Here is a 24284-nt window from a genome sequence, read left to right on the forward strand (position 1 = left end):
ATTTCATTGCTTGTAGATAAGCCTATTAATTTACCCTTAGATCAAGTTTAAAGAAAAAACCGTTACGTTATAATTTTCTTAATATATATTTCCGTCGAAGAACATCGACAGCGAAAATCACGCTCTGTTTCGTCGAAGCTTACCCATTTACGGATTGAAATGTCCTCGAATGCCTCCGTTTTAAATGCTCGAACGACATTTGCACGATACGATACCGAGAATATTCACCGGCGATCCCTCGGCGCGGAGTTTTCAGAAGCGTTGCGCAAGCAATCGCGATTCGCATTCAAAGCGTGTACGCGGCGTTTCTCTTCGACTCGCGAGGATGTCCTACCATGGGTAAGAGAAGCGGAGGTTACGTATGTGGAACGCGTCGGGCCACGTAAATCACGGAGAATGATGGCTATCGATCGACGCTCGATTCAACCAGTCATATCTCGCGCCGCGTACTTTTCATACGCGACACGCAAGAAAATTCACCCCGAAAGGAACTCGACCTTTCAGACCATTCGTGCTTTCGTTTCCACTGTGAGCCTGGGGAATGGAGACTAAAGGCACTGAATTCTTTTGTAATTACACTGTGGATTTCCATGTGAATTCTCAATTTTGAATAAACTACCTTCCGAAAATTAGATATATTCTGGATAAAACTAGAAGGTTGTTAATTTATCTGTTAAAAGTACTAAGTGAATAGCCGGGTCGTTATTTACTTTCTTTCTGATAAACATTATTATGTGTGAAGGATACATGTTTAACTCTTTGCGCTGTGTCGTTGATATATCAAGTAGAGGTGGTCTACTTCAACTACCAATTCCGCTATCAACACATTATCTTGTTTTATTTTATCAAAAAAGTAAATGTATGGTTTCGTATGGTTTGTATGGTCTGTTATGGTTTTGTAAAAATTGCGAATATAATTTTTTTTTTAAACTTAGTTTAGTAAAATCTATTGTGCAATGTGCAAGTGCAACCGTCAAACGTTTTAATAAAAAATGATTTTTCGAAAAATTGCATTTTTTCCAAAGTATAGTGATTTACAAAATACAGTAAATCTTCGATATTTAAGTATCTTCAGAGATGACTGAGAAATAATATTTCAATACCCTTAGTTCGACTATTGCCTTAGTATGATAGATCTTAAAACATTCTTCTAAATGAAGAGCAATACTGCACGTTTTGCACTGCCAACAAGTTTTACTACTTTTACCCTTACTGTAGCACATAACACACATTCTAGTTAAATTTTTTTTCTGTGAGAGGAATGTGGAATATCGAGCAATCCATAATATGTTAGTGCGAGTACTGGTCGTCGTATAACGCGAATAGGTTAATCTCATCATCGCCTGACAATATAGACGCAATTTCATACGACAGAAGTTCTTTAAATACTAACAATTATTATGAATATTGTCCATATATCTGTGCGAGTAATCCCGAAAGTACCTACCTACTCAATCAACGGTTCGACCGTCCGGTTTCAGTACAGCTCGCGGAAGTGCACGGACCGATACCGCTAAACAAAGGTAATCCATTCGAAGCGAGCGACAATACCTGGCAACGTTGAAACGTTACGATAAAACGTGTAATGGATTAATAATTCGAAACCCACGGCCGGCGTAGGTGTATAATTTTCATCTAACGAGCTGCGATTCGCGCCTTTGATGTTCCGTCCATTAAACACACCGTGTATTATTACAGATAAAATCTCACGGTATCAATGGCCCGTACCGTCGAAACAAAGCATTGCAACAGCATAGAAGAAAATACAGCCTATATTCCATCACCCATGACGTGTACCTAAACAAACACTGATAAACGAACTAGGTAATCGATCAGGCGAACTTTGTTAAAACTAGCGTGTAGGCAGAAAAACCGATCTTATTATCGATAACGACGAACGATCCATGCGGGATAATTAAACGCGACTCGAGCCACCAGTGGGAGGCAAAAAAATAAAAGAAAAAATAAGACGGAAACGGGGAAAACGTTGCTCTTGAGAGGTGTACACCGGTTAAATAAGTCGACTGTAATAAGGAGCCCAGGTACCGTGCTCGTAGCGGCGACGTTACGCCTACTAAACGCTCGTAATAAGAAGCCTTAATGGCGACGCCCGCTATAACGACGATAACAATCATCATAACCGTAACGGCCATAATAACCGTAATGACCGGCGGGACGCGATAATACGTCGTCGTTCCTGAATTCGTGGGGACAGACGCTGAAATTTGTGGCCACGAAATGCGGATAGAGAGAGAGAGATAGTCCGCGGTACGGCCATAATTCCGCGTACGGAATCAGTGGTTCCATGGATGGGGGTTAATAGGGAACCGGCTAATTCGTCGATGGTCCCCCGAGTTAGCCGGACATGACTTGCTGATAGTTTGGACGGATTGGGTGCTTGTGTATTTTTGGATCGTTCGCGATGAGGATATATCAGTCTGAGTTCTGAAGGAACGATTAAGGAGCTATATACAGTGAATCCTCGATGAGTGTTCGAAGGCTCCTCGACAGTGAACATTAAATGTTTCATAAACTAATGGCAATCTGCGGTTGAAAGAAATGTTACTGGCTTCGGAATTCCAAGCTTTATCGCTGTGCTACACCTGATTAACACATTATTTGCGGGAGAAACTCGCATTGTACAGCATTATCCAATCAAGAATAATAAGTATAAATACGAGACCCGACTTCCACCAGCAGACAATGAAAAACGGATTTTTACGTGTCCCGCAAACCACCACCAGTGTAACAAAACGGATTTATCCGTGTCCCGACAACAATGTGTTAAGAAGCCAGCGTTACACCGGGGGACATCATGTTTCATTCATAAACTACTACAAAAGATGTTGCAAATAACTTCCTTGTGTCTTTGTTGCATTTTTTTGGAACGTGGAATCACATTTAATTTCACGTCACGCAGGACATAAAAATTGATCGTTTGAAGTGAGCTGGTTTTACGTGGGACGCTTTGTATCAACCTATCTTAACTTTCACGATTATGTATGTTTGAGACGTTGATACTCGTTGGGAGTATTTGTGAAAAGTGTCTGCAGTATAAGTTTAGATGAAACTTTCTGAACTTGTGATACGGACAGAAATTAGACAGCGTATACGAGAGACTCGAGTAAAACCGGGCCCTGAGGGTAAAATTGCATAACTGTGACATTGATAAAATAAGAAAGAAAGTGAAATTGTGGTTGATCAAAAGAATCTTTGCGTGAAACGACAGTTTACATCTAACTTTTCACGAAAAAGAAAAGTACAAAAGAAATAGCTAATCTAAATATACATATTTCGTACGATTTTGCAACGTAGCTTAGATAAAACCAGATACCGTACCCGACATAACCGCCCTAGCATCTGTGGCAACGGGATTTATCGAATCTTCAGAAACCCAATCAGGTTATTATAGTTTATTTATACTTTAATACACGACGAATGCCATAATTTATACCAAAAAGTACTCACCTAACACTGTCAGTAGTTGTGAGGTTTGGAAATGATCGAAAATTGGATTGGAACACTCAAAAACACTGTGGACATCGTAACTCTAGTAAGCAAACATGTATCGCGGTCGGCGTTTGATGGTGAACTGCTGCAAATGATTGTTATATCTACCTGGAATGACGTAGAAAAATTTCAAGGTAATTTCAAGAATAATAGATCCCGATCCTACCCAGGTACCCACTTTTGGGCGGGTCTCCCCTACTTTTTGTTTAGTCTAACTTGAATTTAATGGTTTACACTATCAAGGTCATCCCTTAACTCTACGTAGGGGGCAACCAGCCTCAGCGACGCAAAAACGAATACAAATACTTATCTAATAAGCTGAATAATTGTCCTTTTGGTGTTTATAATATAATTATTGATTTCATCTTTTCATTTTACTCTTCTTTCCAATCCTTTCCAACACGTCGTTGAGCTGGACTGAACGAATACTACGAACGAATTCAACCGTGCACCATCGCCACTCCGAGTGTTCCACGTTCGCTGACAAAACCCGTCGTGTTTATTGGGGTACGTCGATGGTAAAAATGAACAGAAAAACGTTCTGCACTTACGGCCTTCCCCGATACGCCACGCGACTTCGACAGTCGTTTTTACAGAGAAACAGTGTACATCTGTGGAGGGCGGCTGTATCCCCGATAATATTGACATCCAGGTCCGTGGGAAACAACCGATTGCGGTCCTGCAATGTGTTAAATCGAAATATTGTTTCTCTCCGTCGCGTCGTTCCGTCGAATCTATAGGAACGCCGAACGTTATTTGTTAACATTGTCTACCATTAACAATGCTTCTGTAGCTTTTCACACCATTATTTGTGGACAAATATTTAAGAGACCACATTGCTTTACTCCACCCCGTTTCTCTGTTGAAAAACGAGCTTTCTGAAAAATTGATTTCAAAAAGTTCATCGCTACATTATTAGCGAACAATCAACTCGCATAATCCGTAGATGCAAGTATTGTAATTTCTATAGAATCTTTCTACAATCCGTCTGTCGCCTCTGAAACCATATTTTTGTGGATAAATATTCCAGAAATCTAATTACTTTCATCCACCTCCGTTTGGGGGACGTTTTCTAATCGAATAAGAATTTTGAAGAAATAGTTTCTAAAATTTCGTCATTGTTAAATAATAATTAACTCACGTAATCCGTAAATACAAATATTCCCACTGGATCTTTCGACAATGCTTCGGTAACTTTTGAAACCATATATTTCTAGATAAATATTCCAGAAGCTTCATTGCTTTCCTCCACCCCTAATTTGTGGTGTTTATTCTCTATTGAACTAACTTGAATTTTGAAAAAATACTTTCTAAAATTTCACCACTACATAATTAACTAATAATCATCTCACACAATCCGTAGATACCACTATTCCCCCTTCCACATTACTTTCCCAAAAATTCCCACGTCAGTAACACAATCCACGTTCACGCTTGCAGCGAATATACAATCGATTCGAATATTATTCGAATCCGCGGGGCACTTTATCGAGCCGCGAAAGAAACGTGTCGGCTCTGGCGGTTTCGTGACGTCTACATACGTGAAGAATGGAACGGACAGCCGGAGGCGAGGCGATGATCGATCACCTGGCGAATCGATCGGTCCCCCGGTATGCGTCGTCGGTTGTATCGTCTTGCTCTTGTCGATCGGACGTTCCCTCGCGAGGACATCACGGGGGATCGGGGAACAACCGGACTTATCTATCCTTGCCCCGGCCACGGGACAAAGGATAATAAATGGCCGTGTTCAGGGCTGCTTGAGCATTCGAAAAGGTGGCCGCGGGAGTTGTGCTTTCAGCCAAAGGGGCAACTTTAAATCACGCCGGCTGCCACCACGATGTAGATAGCCCAGTATCGGCGAAGCCGCTCCATTCTATTCCCGGGGATATCTCTATTTCTGCTGATAGCCACAGGCGTGCGCGACCGGACGAGCGATATCTGTCCTTGGACCGTGAACCGAGACACGATCGGTCTTTACGGATTAGTCTATGCGGGCGAGCGATTAAATTAAACGTGGTGCGGTCCAGTACGATGATCGTACTCGCATAGTTCCCTTAACGACAGCAAATGGATTTTCCTCGGTGGTATTGATTAGACTGGTCAAGAAAATTTAACTTTTTATTTTTCCTCGAACATCCAGTCGATGATTCTTATAGATTCTTCTGTGCTGAATACGAATCCGTAAACAGTTCTTTGCCATCACTCTGAGTTTCTGAGAAATTTGATTTTTAATAAAAATGCAAATTTTCAACTTTGAACATTTCAGTGTTCAAGCATTAATAGTTATTCAGTTAATTGTTGCGTCAAATTATTCTGTAAACTCTATGAGTAACTATTAATTTTTGAGCACAGGAAATGTTCAAAGTGGAAAATTTGTCAATGTAAATCTTATCACTGTAGCAATCAAATAAATGTTCATAGAACCAGTGTAATCAATACTGTACAGAAACACGACCCAGTTCTTTTGGAACACAGGGAACAGTGCAATAATATTATATGTAGAGCCAAAGTATGTACTATTTTTAAGTTCCCGAATTTTCAATTCATAGTGGATGACTAGAAGTTCACTAGCATAGAACATCATGAATTCGTAGACAATGGAGTGGCGAGTTCGCGAATTTCGCTGTCCTCGATTCTATTCGACAATAATTCGAGATTATTGGCAGCGTGACAACATTTTCAGCCGCGGAGTAGAACGTTCTATAAATTTCGCGATTCGCGGGAGAGAGGGAAGCAGCGATATAGGGCTGATATTAAACGTTTATAGTTCAGAGGCAATAAAATTCTTCGCCCGACATCATGCAAAATGGCGACGATCCGTACGACAGATTCATAAAGCGAACCGAATTCCTTGCAGGACCTGCACAGCGTCGACCTGGAGGAATTCAAGCACGGCGGGACCAATATCACTGCCTTTCGATTAGTGGACCCAGAAAAGCAAGAAATTCAGAAGGTCGTGCAAGATTGGATCTACGGCGAGAAGCGTTATAATAGGGAGCTCGATATGGGACAAAGCTCCAACAAGGTACGACAAATTCACCGTTTAATGCTACCATCTAACCGTACCAAATTTCTGTGAAAACTTACTCCTTCTCAACCATAAATTTAACACAATTAATATGGACAGAACATTTAGCTGTGAGAAAACTCAAATTAAATAATTTTCTTTTCCTGATAATATAGATAAAAACTCTACAACAATACGTACGAAAGGAGCTACTTTCAACTTCTTCATCTCATACACAGTGCACTAATGAATACAATCTACACCATGAATTCCGAATATCTACATAAAACACTTTACTTTTTAATAAAGGAGTGAAGTATTATCGAAAAACCATCAGCTTTCGGTTTTCGTGAAAGTAAATGCAGTAGATCCCCTATTCCACAGGGAATATGTTCCACGTTAGGTATATGTACTAGTGTCATAAGCATGTTGCCATAATTTTTCCGTCTTGATATACAAATCCATGTAGTATGGGAGTCCTTACTATACCAGTGTTGGTACATATTGTATTACATTTGACAAAGAATAGGTTAAAATTATCTTCTAGAAAAAATTCAAACAGCAGAATCAATAGGTCTAACCATTAACAGGACGATACTCCTTCAGCCCAATCGTTCCAATAGGCTCGCAAGCTATTGAATCATCTTTGTTCCTCGAACATTGCGCGTCTATTGCCAGCCTTAAGCAGACCTTGCTTCGTTCTCGCGCAATTGTTTTCGCGGCATAGAAGGAAGGCATTACAGCGGTGTATGAGGGGGGTTGGGGTGATGGTATTTCAGCGTGCACGCGTACGAACTTAATTAGCCCCGAGTCCTGGCGCGACGCAGGGATTTTAACAGTTACAGGGCTGCGGTGTCGATGTAATTTTCTCGGTGAACGAGCGTACGAACTCATCAGCCTGGCCCGTATGCATGCAAATGGCGAAGATTGTTCGGCGACCTACAAGCGGGAATGACGCTGTTCGACGCTAACTCCTTCACCCGCAGTTTTGGATATATCCGTCATTCGTGAAAAGGTCCACAGACACTAGTGACGGATATATCCGTCGCCCGTAAAATTATCCTCAGATACCATTGTAGGATATATGTATCTGCGAAAACGTCTACGAATACTAGTGACAGACATATCTAACTATAAATGGGCCTATAAGTTTTCATTTAGATAGACGTGTAGCCCATTCCGTGACGAATTCATTGACCTATAGGATGTTGATCTTTCAGAGTCATTCAAGATCATTTACTGTCGTGCAAACCTTACCTCTGTTAAACGTGTCTCAACGGTTTCTTTTAGTACTTCAGTTTCGAATGACAATAAATGACCTTGAATGACCAAAGACTAACATGTTCATTATGATTCATTAACGAAAATATTATTTTTATGTAAACTACACTTTTTTTTGCATCTACACTAGAATTCTATATCTTTGAATACTTGCCACAAAAATGATAAATTGCGTAATGTGGTAAAACAAATTGGAGTTAATTCAGCGTGGTCTCTTTAAATCAAGTTGACGGAACACCCACCGAAAGGGTTAAAACCGCCCGTGCCCGCCATAATAACATTCTAATTCGACATTCTCCGCGCGATGCCGCCTTGACAGCCGTACATCGATCGTCTTCGAGGGGCCACAGGGGTTCTCTCACTTCTCGACGACCCAAGCGAATCGAGAAGACCGCTCCGTCGAGAATATGCCGGCGAACGTAATAATTGGGTATTACCTATTCAAAAGTTGAATAGCGCCGCGGGAAATTCAATTTCCCGTAGCACGTGCCGAATCTCATAAGAATGCAAATACCACAAAGGACGACGCGAGCCTCGGCGCCGGATGCCATCGGGCGCCGAACTTTTCGGTATGGGGGCCGCCGAACGACCGGTAAAGGATCGTCCTGTTTGTGAAAACTTAATGCAGGGACGCGACCAGGGACGCTTGGATTCCTCTCGACCGGCCCACGATCAATCTGCATTTTTATTTCGACGAATGGGATCCTCCACCACCGGTGAGAGTCGGGGCTGAGAAGCTCCGAACGATTTCGCGTGATTGTTGTGTACATTTTCGATCGGTCATTTCGAGGAAGATATAAGTTTTCTCATGATAAATGTAGCATCGCGTTGATCGTACTAGTGTCTGTTAACTTTTATCAAGTATTCGAACCCGCGTCTAAAAAGTTAGCATATTATCATAACTTCAATTGTTTATATCTCTTGAACTATTAATCGTTTATGCCGAATAGGAGGTATGGGCGTATTCAGCTCGACAAGTACTACAAGCTGGCGAAAGTAGATTAAAAACTGATGGTTACATTTGGGAAATTCTTCTCGTTGAAAAGCATCACGGTTATTAAATGATTAATAAAAATTGATATAACAATATATGCAAATATTACATACGAAAATTATCAGCGAAACGTTTGCATTCTCTCAAAATACGCGAATAAACATTAATGAACGATGATATATTGTTAAACGAGTTCAGTGATTAAATTCAGCGTCATCGTAAGTACACAGAGCACAGACGAGCAAATATAATATTTCCAGTTCATTCGATCTCCGTCGATACAATCGAGGGAACGAATTATTCTGTAACTCGGGACCGAAGTACCGTTCCGACTGTTAACAAGGTTCTTGTTATTTTCATAGACCAGCGAATTTCGTAGCCAATTTCGGCGCGCTGTTCGATCGATCGAGGGGAATTTCGTCACGGAAGTTACCTATGCAATTTACCCACTTCCTCTTCGTGTTCAACGCTCACATCAGTCGCATTAAACCCGCTAACGAAATAACATCGTATCACAGAATACACGAGTTTCAAGTACACGAGCGTACAAATGCGTACAATTCCACCTTTTCATAACGCGTACACGCTTCTGCCTCCGTTCGATATTTATGTATGCTGTATTTATTTTGTATATTTTATAACATACTGAAATCATAAAATGGAATATTTGCTCTATTGTTTTCTGATATTTGCAAACATTTATTTGTTCCAACAGAATTACAGCACAATTGATATTCTTTTTTCCCTCTGAACATGGAGTAATACCGTTGGTAAAAATGAATGTTTCTAAATATCAGGAAACAATAGCTGCGGTAATATGACAGTTCAAAAATGTGGTTTTATTCCATTTGTACACGTCTGTGGACGGTGAAGGTATTGAAGTTACAATAGGGAAGGAATTCCTACGTGGTTCCTACGGCAGCAACGGCCCAATTAGATCAGAGAAGAAACTTTTATCAGAGCACCTTTAATCCGCCTTAGTGGTGGAAGGTTAAATACAATTTTCCGACAAACTCGAATTGTAGCGAAGAAGCAGATGCTTCGAACAGTGATCGACTCCGCCGGCTAAGGTACCTAGAGGCTAAGTTTATTACACTGAAAGGGATTATCGCAGAACTTCCGAGCATTAGAACATCATTGAGTTACGCGAAGTTGCATAGTACATTTCTGTGCAATTTTCAAAGAGACTCACGCTCCCTCGAAAACCATAGTATTAAATTTTCAATCTATGCTGACTCAGAAACTCGTTCCTCTACAAATTATAGTGCACACTTTCTTGCGGGACCTATTCAAGCAATTCGTAATAGAATAGTTGAATATGTACTACAATTACTATATTTCTTATTCTAAGAAAAATGTTAAAAACAATCAACAGGTAAATTTTGGAACAGTGAATACTTATCCTTTAAGACACATATCAAAATAATATAATTCAAACTTCCAAGTTGTTTTTCTTCCACTGTTCATTTTCACCCGAATTCCCTTCAATAGTGTAATTAAATAAGACTTGGTTACTGCGTCTGTTCATTGCATTTTGTTTCTACGTATGGCCACTATGAATACATTGAAAATTGATTATCTTGGAAACAAAGCATTATACGGAAAGATGTTATTCTATATTTTCGACTGATTATTGGATGTAGAATCAAATCCATTGAACCTAGAAAATTAGAAACTTATTTCCATTGCTTTCGAAATTAGCTTCTCTAACGTGTAACGCTTCAAGTGGTCGCATTAACCGCACTTAGGTCCAAAGTGTCCCATAAAGCTGAACACGATCCTCTCTCTATATTACAATAATCGATCATCCGTCAAAGTAAATTGGTCCATCCCCTCATACACAACGTGTACCGCCATTCAACCCGCCATTTAATTCCCATTGTTCCCATTTTCATCCCTCCATCGAACATTTCTTGTTCCCACAGTTTCCGGACACGATGTCGAGCAAATTCCTTCGGACAAGGTTGCAACGAATTCCCTCCTCGTTTTCCACCCCTCTCGTTCCTATTCGGGTCGGAGTCATCGAACGCTGAAAACCGACGAGATATCGTGTGTCACCAAGTCGGGGAACTTTTTCTCGCGATTTCCCGTGCGTGCCAGGAATCGACTATGTTCACCGGAATCGTCGGTTCGAGGGGGTGACTTTCGAGATACGAGAGCAGACGATGAAATTTGACGGTGTAAAGTTTCGTGTATGTGGTTGGTAGAGGTCGATATTTAGTAAATAACTGAAATAATCTTGTCTATGAAACAAGCACTAGGGTTCGTTATGTAACGTTGAAAGCAATTAAAACTGGCAAGTTTTACGATTACAATACGATATTAGTTACAAGGGGACATCCCTAGAGCGAAAATTTTGTTTTCGTTCAAACTGGAATGAATTTATAGAGAATTAAAAACTATTGAACACGTGTTGTTTTAACTAAACAACTTTCGTTTAGCCACCATTCGTTACACGTAGGGTAAAAGTAATCGAGGGGCTGTTTCACCCGTTCAAACCGTTTCGTAGCAAAAAAAAAGAAATACATGTTGAATGGTTTTTAATTCCTTACAAGTTCATATCAGTTTGTATACAAAAAAAAACAATTTTTGCTCTGGGGATGTTCCATGGGAGGAAAATTCTGTATCCCCTCTAGCGGCTCGATCGATTTCGCATTTTCCCCTGCAACCCTCTTCAATCGAGAGAATATCACGATCCCTCTGAAAGATTCGAGGCGTTCCAATGTCGGTTGCAATGTTAAGACCAATGAGAATTTATGACACTTAGACCAATGCACGCTTTAACCCTCGCTTGACATAGAGTCCTTTCGGACCCAGTCGTGTACCAGTTGTTTCAAATTCGTAATCATTTGCTGGAGGATGATTTCATCTACAAAAAAAAAGATGTAAGGTGGATGCACCAGTGGCTGAATATTAAATATGTGAATGAATATTATATATAAAAACAAGTAAGTTAAGTTACCAAAATAAGAAAATGATTAAATATTGATTCCTTCTAATTCCTTGTTTCATACTCTAACAATTATCGCGCCACTGGTTAGAAATCCTAATTTACTTTATTGTTCAATCACTGATGAAATCTATATTTTGTCTTGTTAATTCATATAATTACATTTATCCAATTTTTCAAACTGAAATCTATAAGTTACAAAAATGTATAGACATTAAAAAATTTAATTTTCATATGCCAATTATTACAAAATCTCTTAAGTGTTCATTCATTGATGCGTTTACCCTGATGAGATAAAATCCTAACATATATTTCTTATTCGTGAACACATAGACGTCGATAGTTCATGCACGAAGATTAAACAATCCGTGGTTCAAAGTTCAAGAATTTCCTCCAACAAGCAAAAAGACATCGTTGACTCGGTCAGTTAGGCCCAACAGAGGCAACTCATACACGAAAAGTTCGATCACTCGTCAATCGATCAAGAAAAACCGAACTTAACGAAGTCTTGGGCGAAAAGTGCATCCTCGAGCGCGTCTACAGCGAAAGGGGTTTTGGCTCTTCGCGGGGTCGTTTCCTCCGCGTTATGAACGGGTCAGGGATCAAACAAGCGTGCCCTCCTCCGGGAAAGAAATGAATGGGGGGGGGGGGTATAGGAAAGCTAGAAAGGCTGTGGGTAAAAAGATATAAAGCTCGGCAACCTTAGGATGCCCCGGGGTGACTTCCACCGACCCGGGCATCCATTATTTAACCTTTCGCCGCTGATCTCGTTCAATTGTTTGCGTTTTCACAGGTGAACCTGATCTTATTTTCTGCGTTTCTATCGGCCCCTCGCGAGGCCCCCCGGTTATCTAAAGACGAGCGACCTGGAATGCGTTCAGAAGACTCGAATATGGCTTCTGTATTATTAGGTTATCGTGCTTTGAGTAAAGAATTTTTTAATCGTTCCATGATGTAGTAGTCGTATCGTTCTATAAATGTTATACCCTAAAATTGGGTTTGTCAAGCGAGACGTAAGTAGAAATTTTACGTTTAGTAGGTTCTTACGCAATTCATGGCAAACGTAAGTAATACCATTTTCACGGTGGTATTTATTGCTACTGCTTCTTAACTGACAGTATCTTTCCGAATGTAACACATAAACAAGATTTCGTGTTGAATATAAAACGCCCAACATTAACTACGCTCTCTAGTCTTGTTCCGCAAACAAATGGTACTTTATGAACAACACGTAGTTACTTGAACTCCAGTCTTTATGCTCCAACTGCTCGTGCTGTTGCTAAAACGCCGGAAGGCGCTTTCTGTCCTAACAACCAGTGGTGTTCGCAACATATCGTTACTGTTTACAAACTGAAACTAATTGTTGAAAAACTAGAAGCACCCGCTGAACCATTATACACTTCCCCAATCAACACACCAGAACAATGGGCACGGTAGCCGATAACTTTACCGAACGCTGATCCAGATAAAATAATCGCACTCCAGAGGGTCTCGTGTACCTAGCGTTTCCCCAATGGAACAAGCGTCCAAGAGAGAATCCAATGTTCCATCAAAGAAACCTCGGCCCGAAAATGAAAAAGGGAGGAAAATTTGTATTCTCCCGGCTAGCACTGGTTAACTCGATTTATTTCTCCGAGGCGTTGTTGGCTGCTCGATTCCCATCGCGCGACCAACGGAAAGAATTGCCTCGTTGGGAAAAAAGGGCGCTTTAATTCGAGCCCGATGCACAACAAGCCAACAAGGATTCCGCGAACGCTAGCATGCCGAATGGGACGAGGTGGGTGGAGGGAAGGGGAGGTGGAAGGGAATTCGACGAATACGAAATCGCGTTTATTGTTGCCCGTAACTCGGCGCAATTACACGTAACAGAAAGTCGTTAGCCAACATGGGGGAGGTCGCCGATGGAGGAGACGACTGCCGGTGACTAGCGGACATTAGAGATTCCGCGCGAGTCAGCGAGCGACGACGACGAGTATGTAAATACGTGTACACATGGAAAATTGAGCGGATGCAGGTGAATGATGGTACGTGACCGATCTTAGAACGTCGGAAGACGTCGGAAGTCTTGTTTGAAGCTACGTTTCCACTGACGCTCGAGAATGTTCACGCTCGAATGGAGATCATGGTACTGACGTAGGGAAAGGTGAGAGGAAGGAGATATTTTTCTTCAGAACAAAATAACGAAAAAGAACTGAAGAACCATGCTAGTTGTAATTGGTAATATTGGAAAGGTCAGTTATCTGATATACTCGCTGACTGAAATACTCGCGATTTTCTTTAATTGGATACTCTAACATTTATATCGGTAATTGGATGCGTGTTCAAGCTTTCGTTTGAATATGATTGAATATGTGTATAATGGCTTGCGTTATTCATATGTCACGAAGTATTTCATATTTCGAACAATTACGACGATGGAAAGTGCGAAGAAAACAAGACGCATGAATGCATTAGTTTTTGCTAATATTAATTACAATTATTTGATATCGGCGGATGATAAAAGCTTTCAATTATCGTGTCCTTTGAACTGTCGCTGGCATCGTACGAAACAAACTCGAGTTAATTAACTTGATTCCGTGCCTCTGATAAATGATCATTATACCTCCATAGAATTGCGGATAAATTGATAAACGCATGTTGTTATCGACAATTCTAAAACTGTAGATGAGTTGTCAGTTATTTTGTGTTGAACAGACTTCAGCTGCGTCTGACGGCCATTGTGTTGTTACTGTTGTTAGTATGACGGTGGATATTTTCTAATTCACGACATATGAATCAATGGATTTGTCTTATCTATATTTTGGTAACATCAGATTGGAAAATTATAGAATAGCAGACCTCAAGGAATAGTAACAATTACTTTCTTCATTTATTATATTAATATTCATCCACGTCATGTACAATTTCCCAAAATGTATAATTCATTTCAATTTCTGTTTCATGCACATGCGGAGCAGAATAACCTCACCTGCATAAAGGTAATATATTTACAATTTTCATTCAATATTCCATTACAAGCGTGATTTCGCTCAAAAAACACGAGTGTATTGAAACGCAATTGTTCTCAAGGCGACGAGCGATAATTTATGCAAAAAGGGAACCATTTCATCCACGCGCATTTGACTTTATTATAGTACTTCGGAAATGTTTCTCCACAATTTCAGTGACAACGAAAACGAAAGTAAAAGTTCGTTTAAGTTACGCTTTATGCACCTGAACTTATTCATAAATTTAAATGAAATTTTGCAAAAAAATGATGTCACTCTGACTTAAAAAGATTCGGAAACCTTCTGCAATTACGTTTAAAGTGATTCATTTAGAGAATATATGTTGGATTTAAGCTTTTATAGAAATATATTTAAATGAATGATTCATAAATCCTCACACCGTTTTGAGCTGCATAAAATTTCAGGTTTCCAGTACCACTCCGAAAACTGACGAAAAAAACACTTCTATCAATTATAAAATACAGACATTCTCTATGTAACATTACGTAAAATGTTTGGATAATTTCTACAACAAGAAAAGAATCTCCATCAACTTATTGCACGTTGTTTTTGAATAATTTCTATAATAGGTTGAGGAACCGTCAAGTTCAACACAAAATTGTAGAGAAAGTTCATAAAAGAATACTAGATAAGATAACGTATATAATAAAATAAGTATCAAACAATTATGCAATAGATTTTTATACTGACATCTCGTAGAAAACGCAAACACTTTTCCGTTCGACCCAATATTTCACCTTTTCGAGACGATTTTTCTCAAATTACAGATGGCTCGCAACGAAATCGTAGCTCAAAGCGTTGTCGACGACGACATCCGCGATTAATGAATAGATAAACGTAATGCAGAGTTTTCCGAAGTAGTCCATTACGGATGAATTATCATTGCCGCGGCCTGATCGCAGATGTCAAACAGCTGAACCGTGAAAATCATGGAAGCGTATGCACGGGAACATGAAAAGTCACGCTCCCGCGAAATTACACAATGCGAGAGAGGCCCGTCCGTCCGTGTTTCCGACTCACGTTCACCGTGAACTCAGTTAATGGGATGATATAAAATCGTCGGCCCGAGTGCACCAGCCACCAGGCGCGGTCGCAAAAATTCTACGGATGTGAAATTTATCGGTTCGATATTTTGAAAAGTGAAAAGGATATTAACAATTACGTATTCGAGAATCGAATATCCCGAAAGTTATCCCGAACGGCATACAGTGGAATAGGTACTCGTACGAAAAATTCGGTCAAACGTATTTTATTGGTTTTAACGGAGCCAAATTCCCTCAGAATCGATCATAATTACTAGATTTGGACGAAAAATTCTGAAATAACTAACGAAACGGAAAGTAATAAAGAAATTAATTAACTATTGCGGTTGTTCTTTTATGCTGTAATTAATCGGTAAAAAAGTACAAATTGTATCCACCTGATGAATTTCTTCAAATGCAACATAATTCGTTTGAAACAGTTTTTGATACAACCAATTGGTAACGAGTCGTTTTAGATAATTATTCTCATTCACTCATCCTGTATAATATGTTACAGTAAAAACGTTAATTCGGTAAATGTATACATTTCCTCGCCAATATATGCAGTTACTAATCTGGTTAGTAAATGTATTCACAAGGAACGAATGTTATACTTTTGCTAGTAAATGCATACACTTACATTTCTGATTTAGTAAAAGCATGCAACAACAAAAGTACATTAATTTCAAAAAACACTTTTGCTAACATTTGTCCATATGACCTATAAATTATAATAAAAACATTTATTTATTTCAATTTATGTAATTGAATTATTTATTATACATTATAATTGTTTCTTTCTAGGTGTATCAAATAAAAATATAACCTAACCCAGATTCTTATATTTATTAAATAAGAACAACCAATTTTCTTAAAAAAGATCCTCAAGTTATCAAATAAAGTATCTAGTTTTCAGTTCTCATTTTTGTTCTCTAAATATACCTACACCTTAAAAAATTTCTTTAGACATTATGCTTTTACTAACGTGCTGTACGAAATGTATGCGTTATCTAATACATTTACCAAAAATAGTATACATTCTTACATGCGGTTCCTGCTCTTGCTAAAATCGTACATAAATGCATCCATTGACTAGTAAGTGTATACACTTCCTAAACTTCCCGCTTTTACTGTGACATATACACTAAAACAAACGTCGATAAAGAAGGTAGAAGAATCGTCTCTACTTAGACAATTATTCTTCACCCCCAATCCATGTTCTTCAGTTCCTCGTAAACCAGATCCTTGAAACGACATAAAAATACGAAAACGAGTCGCCTGTCTACGAATAAAAACATCTCGGAAGACAGTCGCCGAAGTGTTTCAAGATTAACTAGCTCCTTTAATCCCGCGCGACGAGATTTCGTGGAGCAATTTCGGTGTCGCGACATAAACGCGACATCAGAAACACGATTGCCTTCGTGGTAAATAGCTCTCGAACGGGGCCTCGTAAAAATCCTGTAAGGATATTGGCTTGTCCGGGACAGTGGAGCGATTTCGTTGGTGCCCGGTCGACCATTGTGCGCGCAACCCGCGAAATACAAATGGCGCCCGTGGAACAAAGTTGTCATTCCGCCGTGAAATCGTGGGAACACGCGCTACGTAGCCTTCGATACGTCCATTTCTACCCTTCCCGTTTCATCGACGATCGAAGGTTCGTTTGCAGCGAAGGTGAAGAAATCGGTCGATCGAACCGTACGATACCATTACCTTTTACGAGCGAGAATTCTTCGTCGGTTCGCCCAGCATCCGGCTCATAAACGGCGATTCCGCGTCGCGACAAGAGGCGAATTTCGCTCCAATCCGATTCGCTTTAACGCGCGCCCGTAATCTGATTTACATCGGTACGATTCCAACGAATTCGTCGCGAATTTGTCACGGCAGGTTCTCGTAAGACGAGACTCGACGCTTCATTCTTCATGTTTGCGAACGATTTCAGACTGAAACGTCGCTGATGTACGACGCCGTTCACCTGTTCGCGAAGGCACTACACGATTTGGACACCTCGCAGCAGATCGACATCAAGCCGTTGTCCTGCGAGTCCACCGACACCTGGCCACATGGATACTCGCTGATAAATTATATGAAAATCGTAAGTACCTTTCGTTGTTTCGACTAGTTTTTGTATCAGACTTATCCGAGTTTATTACGAGCGTAAATTGATTGAAAGGTTTACTTACAAAAAAGCACACACATATACACAATTTCCTTATAGCTGACACAAAACACTTTAGTAAGAATGATAAATTCACAAGTTCTTGATGTTCACTGCACTTTGAATAAACTGGGAATGAATCTGCGCGCTCTATGTCGTTCCTTATACAGGGTGTCCCAAAAATATGGGCCAATCCTCAACATGTATATTCCTTGTGCAAACACAAATCGAAAAGTCCTTTACCGTGTTGAAATCTGTTGCTTCATTTCCATTAGCGCTGAAAGGGTTCATGAAACTGTTGCGAACTGTTGCGTTCTGTTCTGAATTGAAATCTTAGTGTCAGTAATGGCAAACTATCGTATTTTCCTGAGTGAACACTGTTTTAAATAACTGATTTCCAAGAGGAGTAGAGAAACGAGGAATCTGTGTTGTTCCGACAAGAGAGAATAATTCCATTTGGCCCTTAATCCTATCGCGATGTCGTTTGAAACGGTCCAATTGGATGCGCCACGAATGATCAGGAAACGATGTTTATGTGACGATGACATTCCCGGTTCCCGTCGTTCCGATGGGAAAACGGCCTATAACGTGATTGGCAAAGGGAAAGAAAGGACCGTTGCAATGGGAAGTGGAAATTAAGTTATCGGTTTAACTCGGTATACTCTCGAAGCGACAGCCATTTTTCCGCTTTGCTTCCAGAGGATTTTGCGAAACTACCGTTTAAACCACCCCTATTTCGTCGTGGTATCGGAAAACACTAAATCTATACATTGCGAAGTTTTTTTCTATGACTTTTTCACACCTGAATCTCTTGCAGTAACATACAAGATGCTTTAAAGAAGCTACATCAATACACAGTGGGGTATGTTATAACGAACTAATTGATTCTAAAACTTCCTTCGTTATAGCATTTAACCCTATTTTCGTTTGACATATCGTATGTAATTTCACAAACTATAAATAATAAAGAAAAAAAGAAAATTCTAATCACAAACAAAAATAATTCAAAACACCAAAAACACACACTACTATATCACATTTCACTGTGTTTCGTTGCACTGAACAAGCGTTAAGTAAACTCCAGCGGGTGTTCACCATCGTCCTTATAATACCTGCCACAGCCACCCAGCGAGCAATTCAATAGTTTCCGCGTCACAGCGACTCGAAACGTTCAGGTAAGCGCCTCGTCCCCCTCCCCTTCCGTCCCTGTCCGAAACAAGCGAGGGGTCGTGATATGAACTGCATGTTCGCCGGTCGACGTGCTCGAATGTAATTACACCGCGATATTCTCGGTGACTAGTTCTAATCAATGACTCACGGGCAGGCCGGCCGATTAACCGGCGTCCATTCGACGATCACCTGTGCGGAACACGCTCGCTCGCGTTTTGCGTTTTGTTCGACGGTCACGATTATTCGCGCGGCGTTGAATCCCCTGAATTTTCGGGAAATTTCCGCCACCGGTCACAAGAGCGGAAAAATATCTCGCTGCGTATGCCCCCGGTCGCTGGGAATTGTCATTCTGACCGGAGAGCGAAGCTGGTGATCGCGTGAGTCGAGCCGATACCGCGATAAATTCGGTGCCGCCGCGACGCGCGTCAAGCGGTCGCGGGGATATCAGCGAAGCAACGGCCATTACCGGCATAATTACTGGGTCAGCTTTGATGCCGTCGACCGAATTTTCGGGGATAAATTACGCGGGCCTGTGTCAATTCTCCTCGTAGCAGGGTATACAGTTTCTGGTTCTCGGCCACGCGTACTAATTAGCGAAATTAAAGGCGACGTACGCCAGGTTTCAATCCGGTTAGAAGCTTTTTTATTTTCTTTTTTTTTTGTTGCATTCGCGACGAATATTATTACAGCAACGCATGGAAATCCCGCGAACCGCCCCCCCCCCCCGCATGTTCGATCGATAATAACGCTCGGGACATCGTTAGCGGGTACAAATATTTAAAAGAATAAAAACGGGGAAAACATAGTTATCCGAGCCGTATCTCGTTATCGGCGCGCTACTGATTTTTGACGCAACCGGATTTCCAGCTGCGTGTCGCGCGTGTTTACGTCGTTATTTGTCGCAATATCGTCGTGCAATATTTGTATTGCGATGGTTGATCCGTTTTTTCTCCGGTGAAACAACGAACGGTGCAGCGTTGCCAGGGAAATATTATTGTTGCTAGTAATTGTTCGAAAGAACGGATCTTCATAGTCGAGATTGGTATTTGGTCAGTTGAAGAGTTTCGATGGGGTTTGTTGTGACAGAGTAGACCAATGAAAATTTTTAATCGCGATTTAACCCCCATAGGCAAACATATTTTTTCACACTTCATAGGCAAACTGAGTCATTTGTGTGCAAGTCTACCTTTTCTACTGGTTTTGGTTTTCAAACAATCGTGAATGCTTCATAAATAATAATTTCATAAATACATTTCGAAACAAGCGACAGGCATCGAAAAATGTAACAATCATAAGATTTACTAGAGTTGTAGGTCGAAAGTCGCGAAGAACTGCGATTTTCAACATTTTTAACCGTTTGCATCCCACAGCAACGTACACCGCTTTCGATGATATTTTCAGCATGTGTAAATTAATATAAATCTAAAAAATATATTTTCTAAATGTTCATTACAGTCTCAGATAAAAAAGTAGTAACAAGCCACATTTCCTATGTTCTCCGCGCTTTCGATCAATTGCAACTCTTTCACAAATTTCTTTACAAATCCTTCAGTAAACTAATCTTTGTAACATCACAAAAAAAACTCAAGTCCCTTGTTCCAATTTTAAACAAGTTATTATGTTTTAAAAGGTCTGTGAATACTTCGTTTACCTACAATACACCACACCCAACAAGACGATTCAGTAAATATGATAAAAAAATTCGTATGCTAACTCAGCTATTTGCTGGCAACAGTCTCTGTCTCACCTAAACTGGCATCACCTCCCTTTGTTCATAGTTAATAACTTGAGTCGTTGGATCGACTATACAGGTAAATGGAGGTAGAATGTCGCTATAAGTATCCAAATTCATCCACCGATTCCTAACGTCATAGTCCAACCGTAAGCTGCACGCTGCCATGGTCGATTTCGTCTTCATCCGGCGGTTCGGCGACTGGGGCCGGGTCGTCTGCCAGAATCCCGCTATCGCAAAACCGCGAGCTATAATTTGTCAACGGGTCGCGGCGACGGGTTCGTTTAACCCGGGGAGTAACTTTCCATTGTTTGGTCGAACAATCGGGGGGAGTAGGTAGAACACAGGAACCAGGGGGGGTTTCCACCCCCTTTGACTCTGCCTTCTGCGCCGGGCGCAGTTTACTGCGTCGTCCGTCACCGTTTCTGGGATGCCCGCGGTGCGTTGCACATGGCAGCACTCGTGCCGCTCGTTAATAAACGGTGAACGTCAGGGGAGGGGGACAGGAGGGGGATAGAGGACAGTCAGATTAAGCATATCGTTCTAATGGCTTATTACGTTACCCAGACAGCCGATCGATGCCCATAATTCCGCGAAATTAATTTCCATCCACCCCCCCCCCCAACCCTCTATCCCTCAGCCAGTCCAACGATAAACCATCCAACGCTGGTTTCTGTGCGAGGAGATACGAGCTTCGTAACCGGGTGGAAGATGGCTATCGATAATCGGTCCCACGGAACATTGTCGCGTCGGTTACGCAAGCTTTTTGCCCGGTTTCGAGCAGTTAGCGCCGCGGAGACGTCCAATTACGTTGCAATTAGGGTAGTTGGGCGCCACACTGACCGTCAGACGCAGTCCCTGCTTTACATAGTTTGTGTCGTAATACTAAAATTTTCTCCTTTCAGGCTAACGATTTTGCATGACTTTGCGTCGTTTTCGTTGAGGGTATATAATACTTATTTTTAGCCTTGTTTCCTTTCTGCGCGAAACATGGAAGCTGTCTTTCGTGAGATCGAACCGGCGATAATGTGGCTCCAGGAAGCATCAGTCACTCTAGCACGGCATCGATTAGCATTCAGGGTCTAGGATGTGACGGGGAATGGGTACGTTGGTAAGCGTTTTAGTGGCCGGTTTATAGGTGAACGAAACATGAGGAAGGATATATGCTGCCGGTCGTAAACTGGTTCCTGTGCCTGATATTGTCGATTATAATAATCCCCGTTACTTTCGACGATGGTTTATATGTATATACAGAGTGTTAATAAAAAGGCGGAAAATTTTCACAGGATGAATTCTGCATACCAAACTAAGATGAAAATCAAGAATTACGAAATTGCGTTTCGAGGCTTGATTTCCGTGTTGTTGGTTATTGAAAATACGGGTAAAATACGAGTGAAATACGGTAGACATATTCCCAGAAATAAGGGTGAAGATAATATAAATAGTAGATGTTAATTTTATTTCAAATTGGAACAAATATTGTTTTTCCGATGTCTGAGGAAATTAAGTAGAAGAAATTTAGAAGAAGAACCATTTTCTTATATGTCGATGTGAAATTACAATTTTTCAACTTTGCTTAAAAGTTTAAGAAACACAGATCAATTTGTCATAACCGTATGTATCATGTTTGCTTTCAGGTGGAAATGACAGGACTCACAGGAATCATCAAGTTCGATCATCAAGGATTTCGCTCAGACTTCATCTTAGATATCATCGAATTGAACAACAAGGAGGGACTGAAGAAGATAGGAACCTGGAACAGCACGAAGGGAATAAACTTCACGAGAAGTTACAAAGAGGAGTATACTCAGATCGTGGAGAATCTTCAGAACAAGACTTTCATCGTGACGACCATACTGGTGAGTGTACACGGAACGAGCACAACCACCGAGACATTTTTGATGATGTAACAAAGAAAAACGTTGCAGAAATAGAACTATTAAAGTATAAATGAAAAATTATTTCAGTGCTGAACTCTTAAATTATATGTAGGTACTTTTAATGTTCAGAGAATCTGAACATTATTATTTCTTTCATTCCATGATATTATTAGTTTCAGAAAATATCTAACTACTCATTGATTTATCGTAAAACTTCAGAAATTATAATAACCAAATTCTAAAATTTTCAACACTAGAACCCATTTCATTCTAAACTATCATGTTTCCACAAGTTTGCAGTAAAATTCAAGTGAATAATATCAATCAAAATGAATAAAATATTATTGATTTTATAAAGTGATTTAATTCGACAAAACGAATATCTGGAACAAATTAATACCTCCGTTTTTTTCAGAGATCATTTCCTCAAATAAGTCACACACACGCGGAAACGCTCTTTCTATCCACCACATTCACCTCCGAATTCGAAATTTTCGAAAATTTCTTTCACTGGCCAGATAGGCAAATCGTTCGTCTGTCGTTAAAGCCTCGACTGTTTGTTCTTTTCCGCGATGAAAAGGAAACAGAAACGGAGTTGAACGAACGCGGGGGCCCGGAAGCCAGTTATTTCCCTTTTCCTTTTTCACCCTCGGCCGGCTCGTTAGACGTATCTCTTTTTTTTTCGACCCCGTTTGCGGTACCGAAGAAAGCCACCGGCGAAAGGAAGCTCGGGGATACGAGCGATTTAATTGAAGTTTTAACGGCGCGGCCAGTCCGCGTTACTTATTCCTCCTGCGCTAATTGCTGCGGCGAGTAATGCACCACCGCGAATGTATTAACTGGCTCGACAGTTCGCGAGCATTAAGTGTCAGCGAGGACGTCGAGCGCCCCAGACGAGACAGATAAGAGTCCTTGGCAAACCCGAGGAGACTACGCGTCGCGACGCCTGGAAACTCGAACGATCCGATGCCAGTTCTTCATACGTACCCCAACACCCACCCCTTCAGCGCTTTACGTTCTTTATTTCGCGACGGTATTAAGGGAATGTTCGGAGGAGCAAAAAAAATGGACGAGTTTTTTAATTGTACTTTCTTGAAGTTATAGTGTCTTGAAAATATGTTCCCAAAGTGATATGCTTCAATTCATTGAAATAACGAAGTTATAATGATTTTAAGAAAACGAGACACCGAAGAATCTAAAATAATCCTAGTTCGATGTAATATAGAACGTTATTTTATGAGATAGATTCGAAGTTCGCAGCCATTAGCTCGATATTGTCATCAGTTTACAGTATTTTACCGATGATAATACCGATTCCCAGGCCTCACCACGAGGAGGTTGCTGCGAGTGGAGGCCCAAGGCAGGTAGATGGAATCACAAGTTCTACATCTTCCCACCTTTCACAATAAACCTTATAAATAACTTAAATCTTAACTATCTAATACTATCGGTACTAAAATCCCTCGGCGGATGACTTCTTTCTTGAGCCTAAACCTATAAAAAACTAAGTTCCCTCGTCGGTTGTCTTCGTTCTTCAGCTTAGAACTAATATTATCTTAATATTCTAATTAATAC

At 40.6% G+C, this 24284-nt stretch overlaps 1 protein-coding gene across 1 annotated transcript in view; it reads left to right on the forward strand.

The window, feature by feature from the left end:
* Window positions 1-24284, forward strand: part of LOC107186231 (glutamate receptor ionotropic, kainate 2) — a 178409-nt gene that overhangs the window by 131571 nt on the left and 22554 nt on the right. The window contains exons 6-9 of the mRNA XM_015574057.1: window positions 6368-6535; window positions 14700-14720; window positions 17712-17864; window positions 22467-22688. Of these exons, the coding sequence (XP_015429543.1) occupies window positions 6368-6535; window positions 14700-14720; window positions 17712-17864; window positions 22467-22688 (564 nt within the window). The remainder of the gene's footprint in view (window positions 1-6367; window positions 6536-14699; window positions 14721-17711; window positions 17865-22466; window positions 22689-24284) is intronic.

The sequence above is a fragment of the Dufourea novaeangliae genome, unplaced genomic scaffold, assembly GCF_001272555.1.
Source record: "Dufourea novaeangliae isolate 0120121106 unplaced genomic scaffold, ASM127255v1 scaffold14, whole genome shotgun sequence".
NCBI lineage: Eukaryota > Metazoa > Arthropoda > Insecta > Hymenoptera > Halictidae > Dufourea > Dufourea novaeangliae.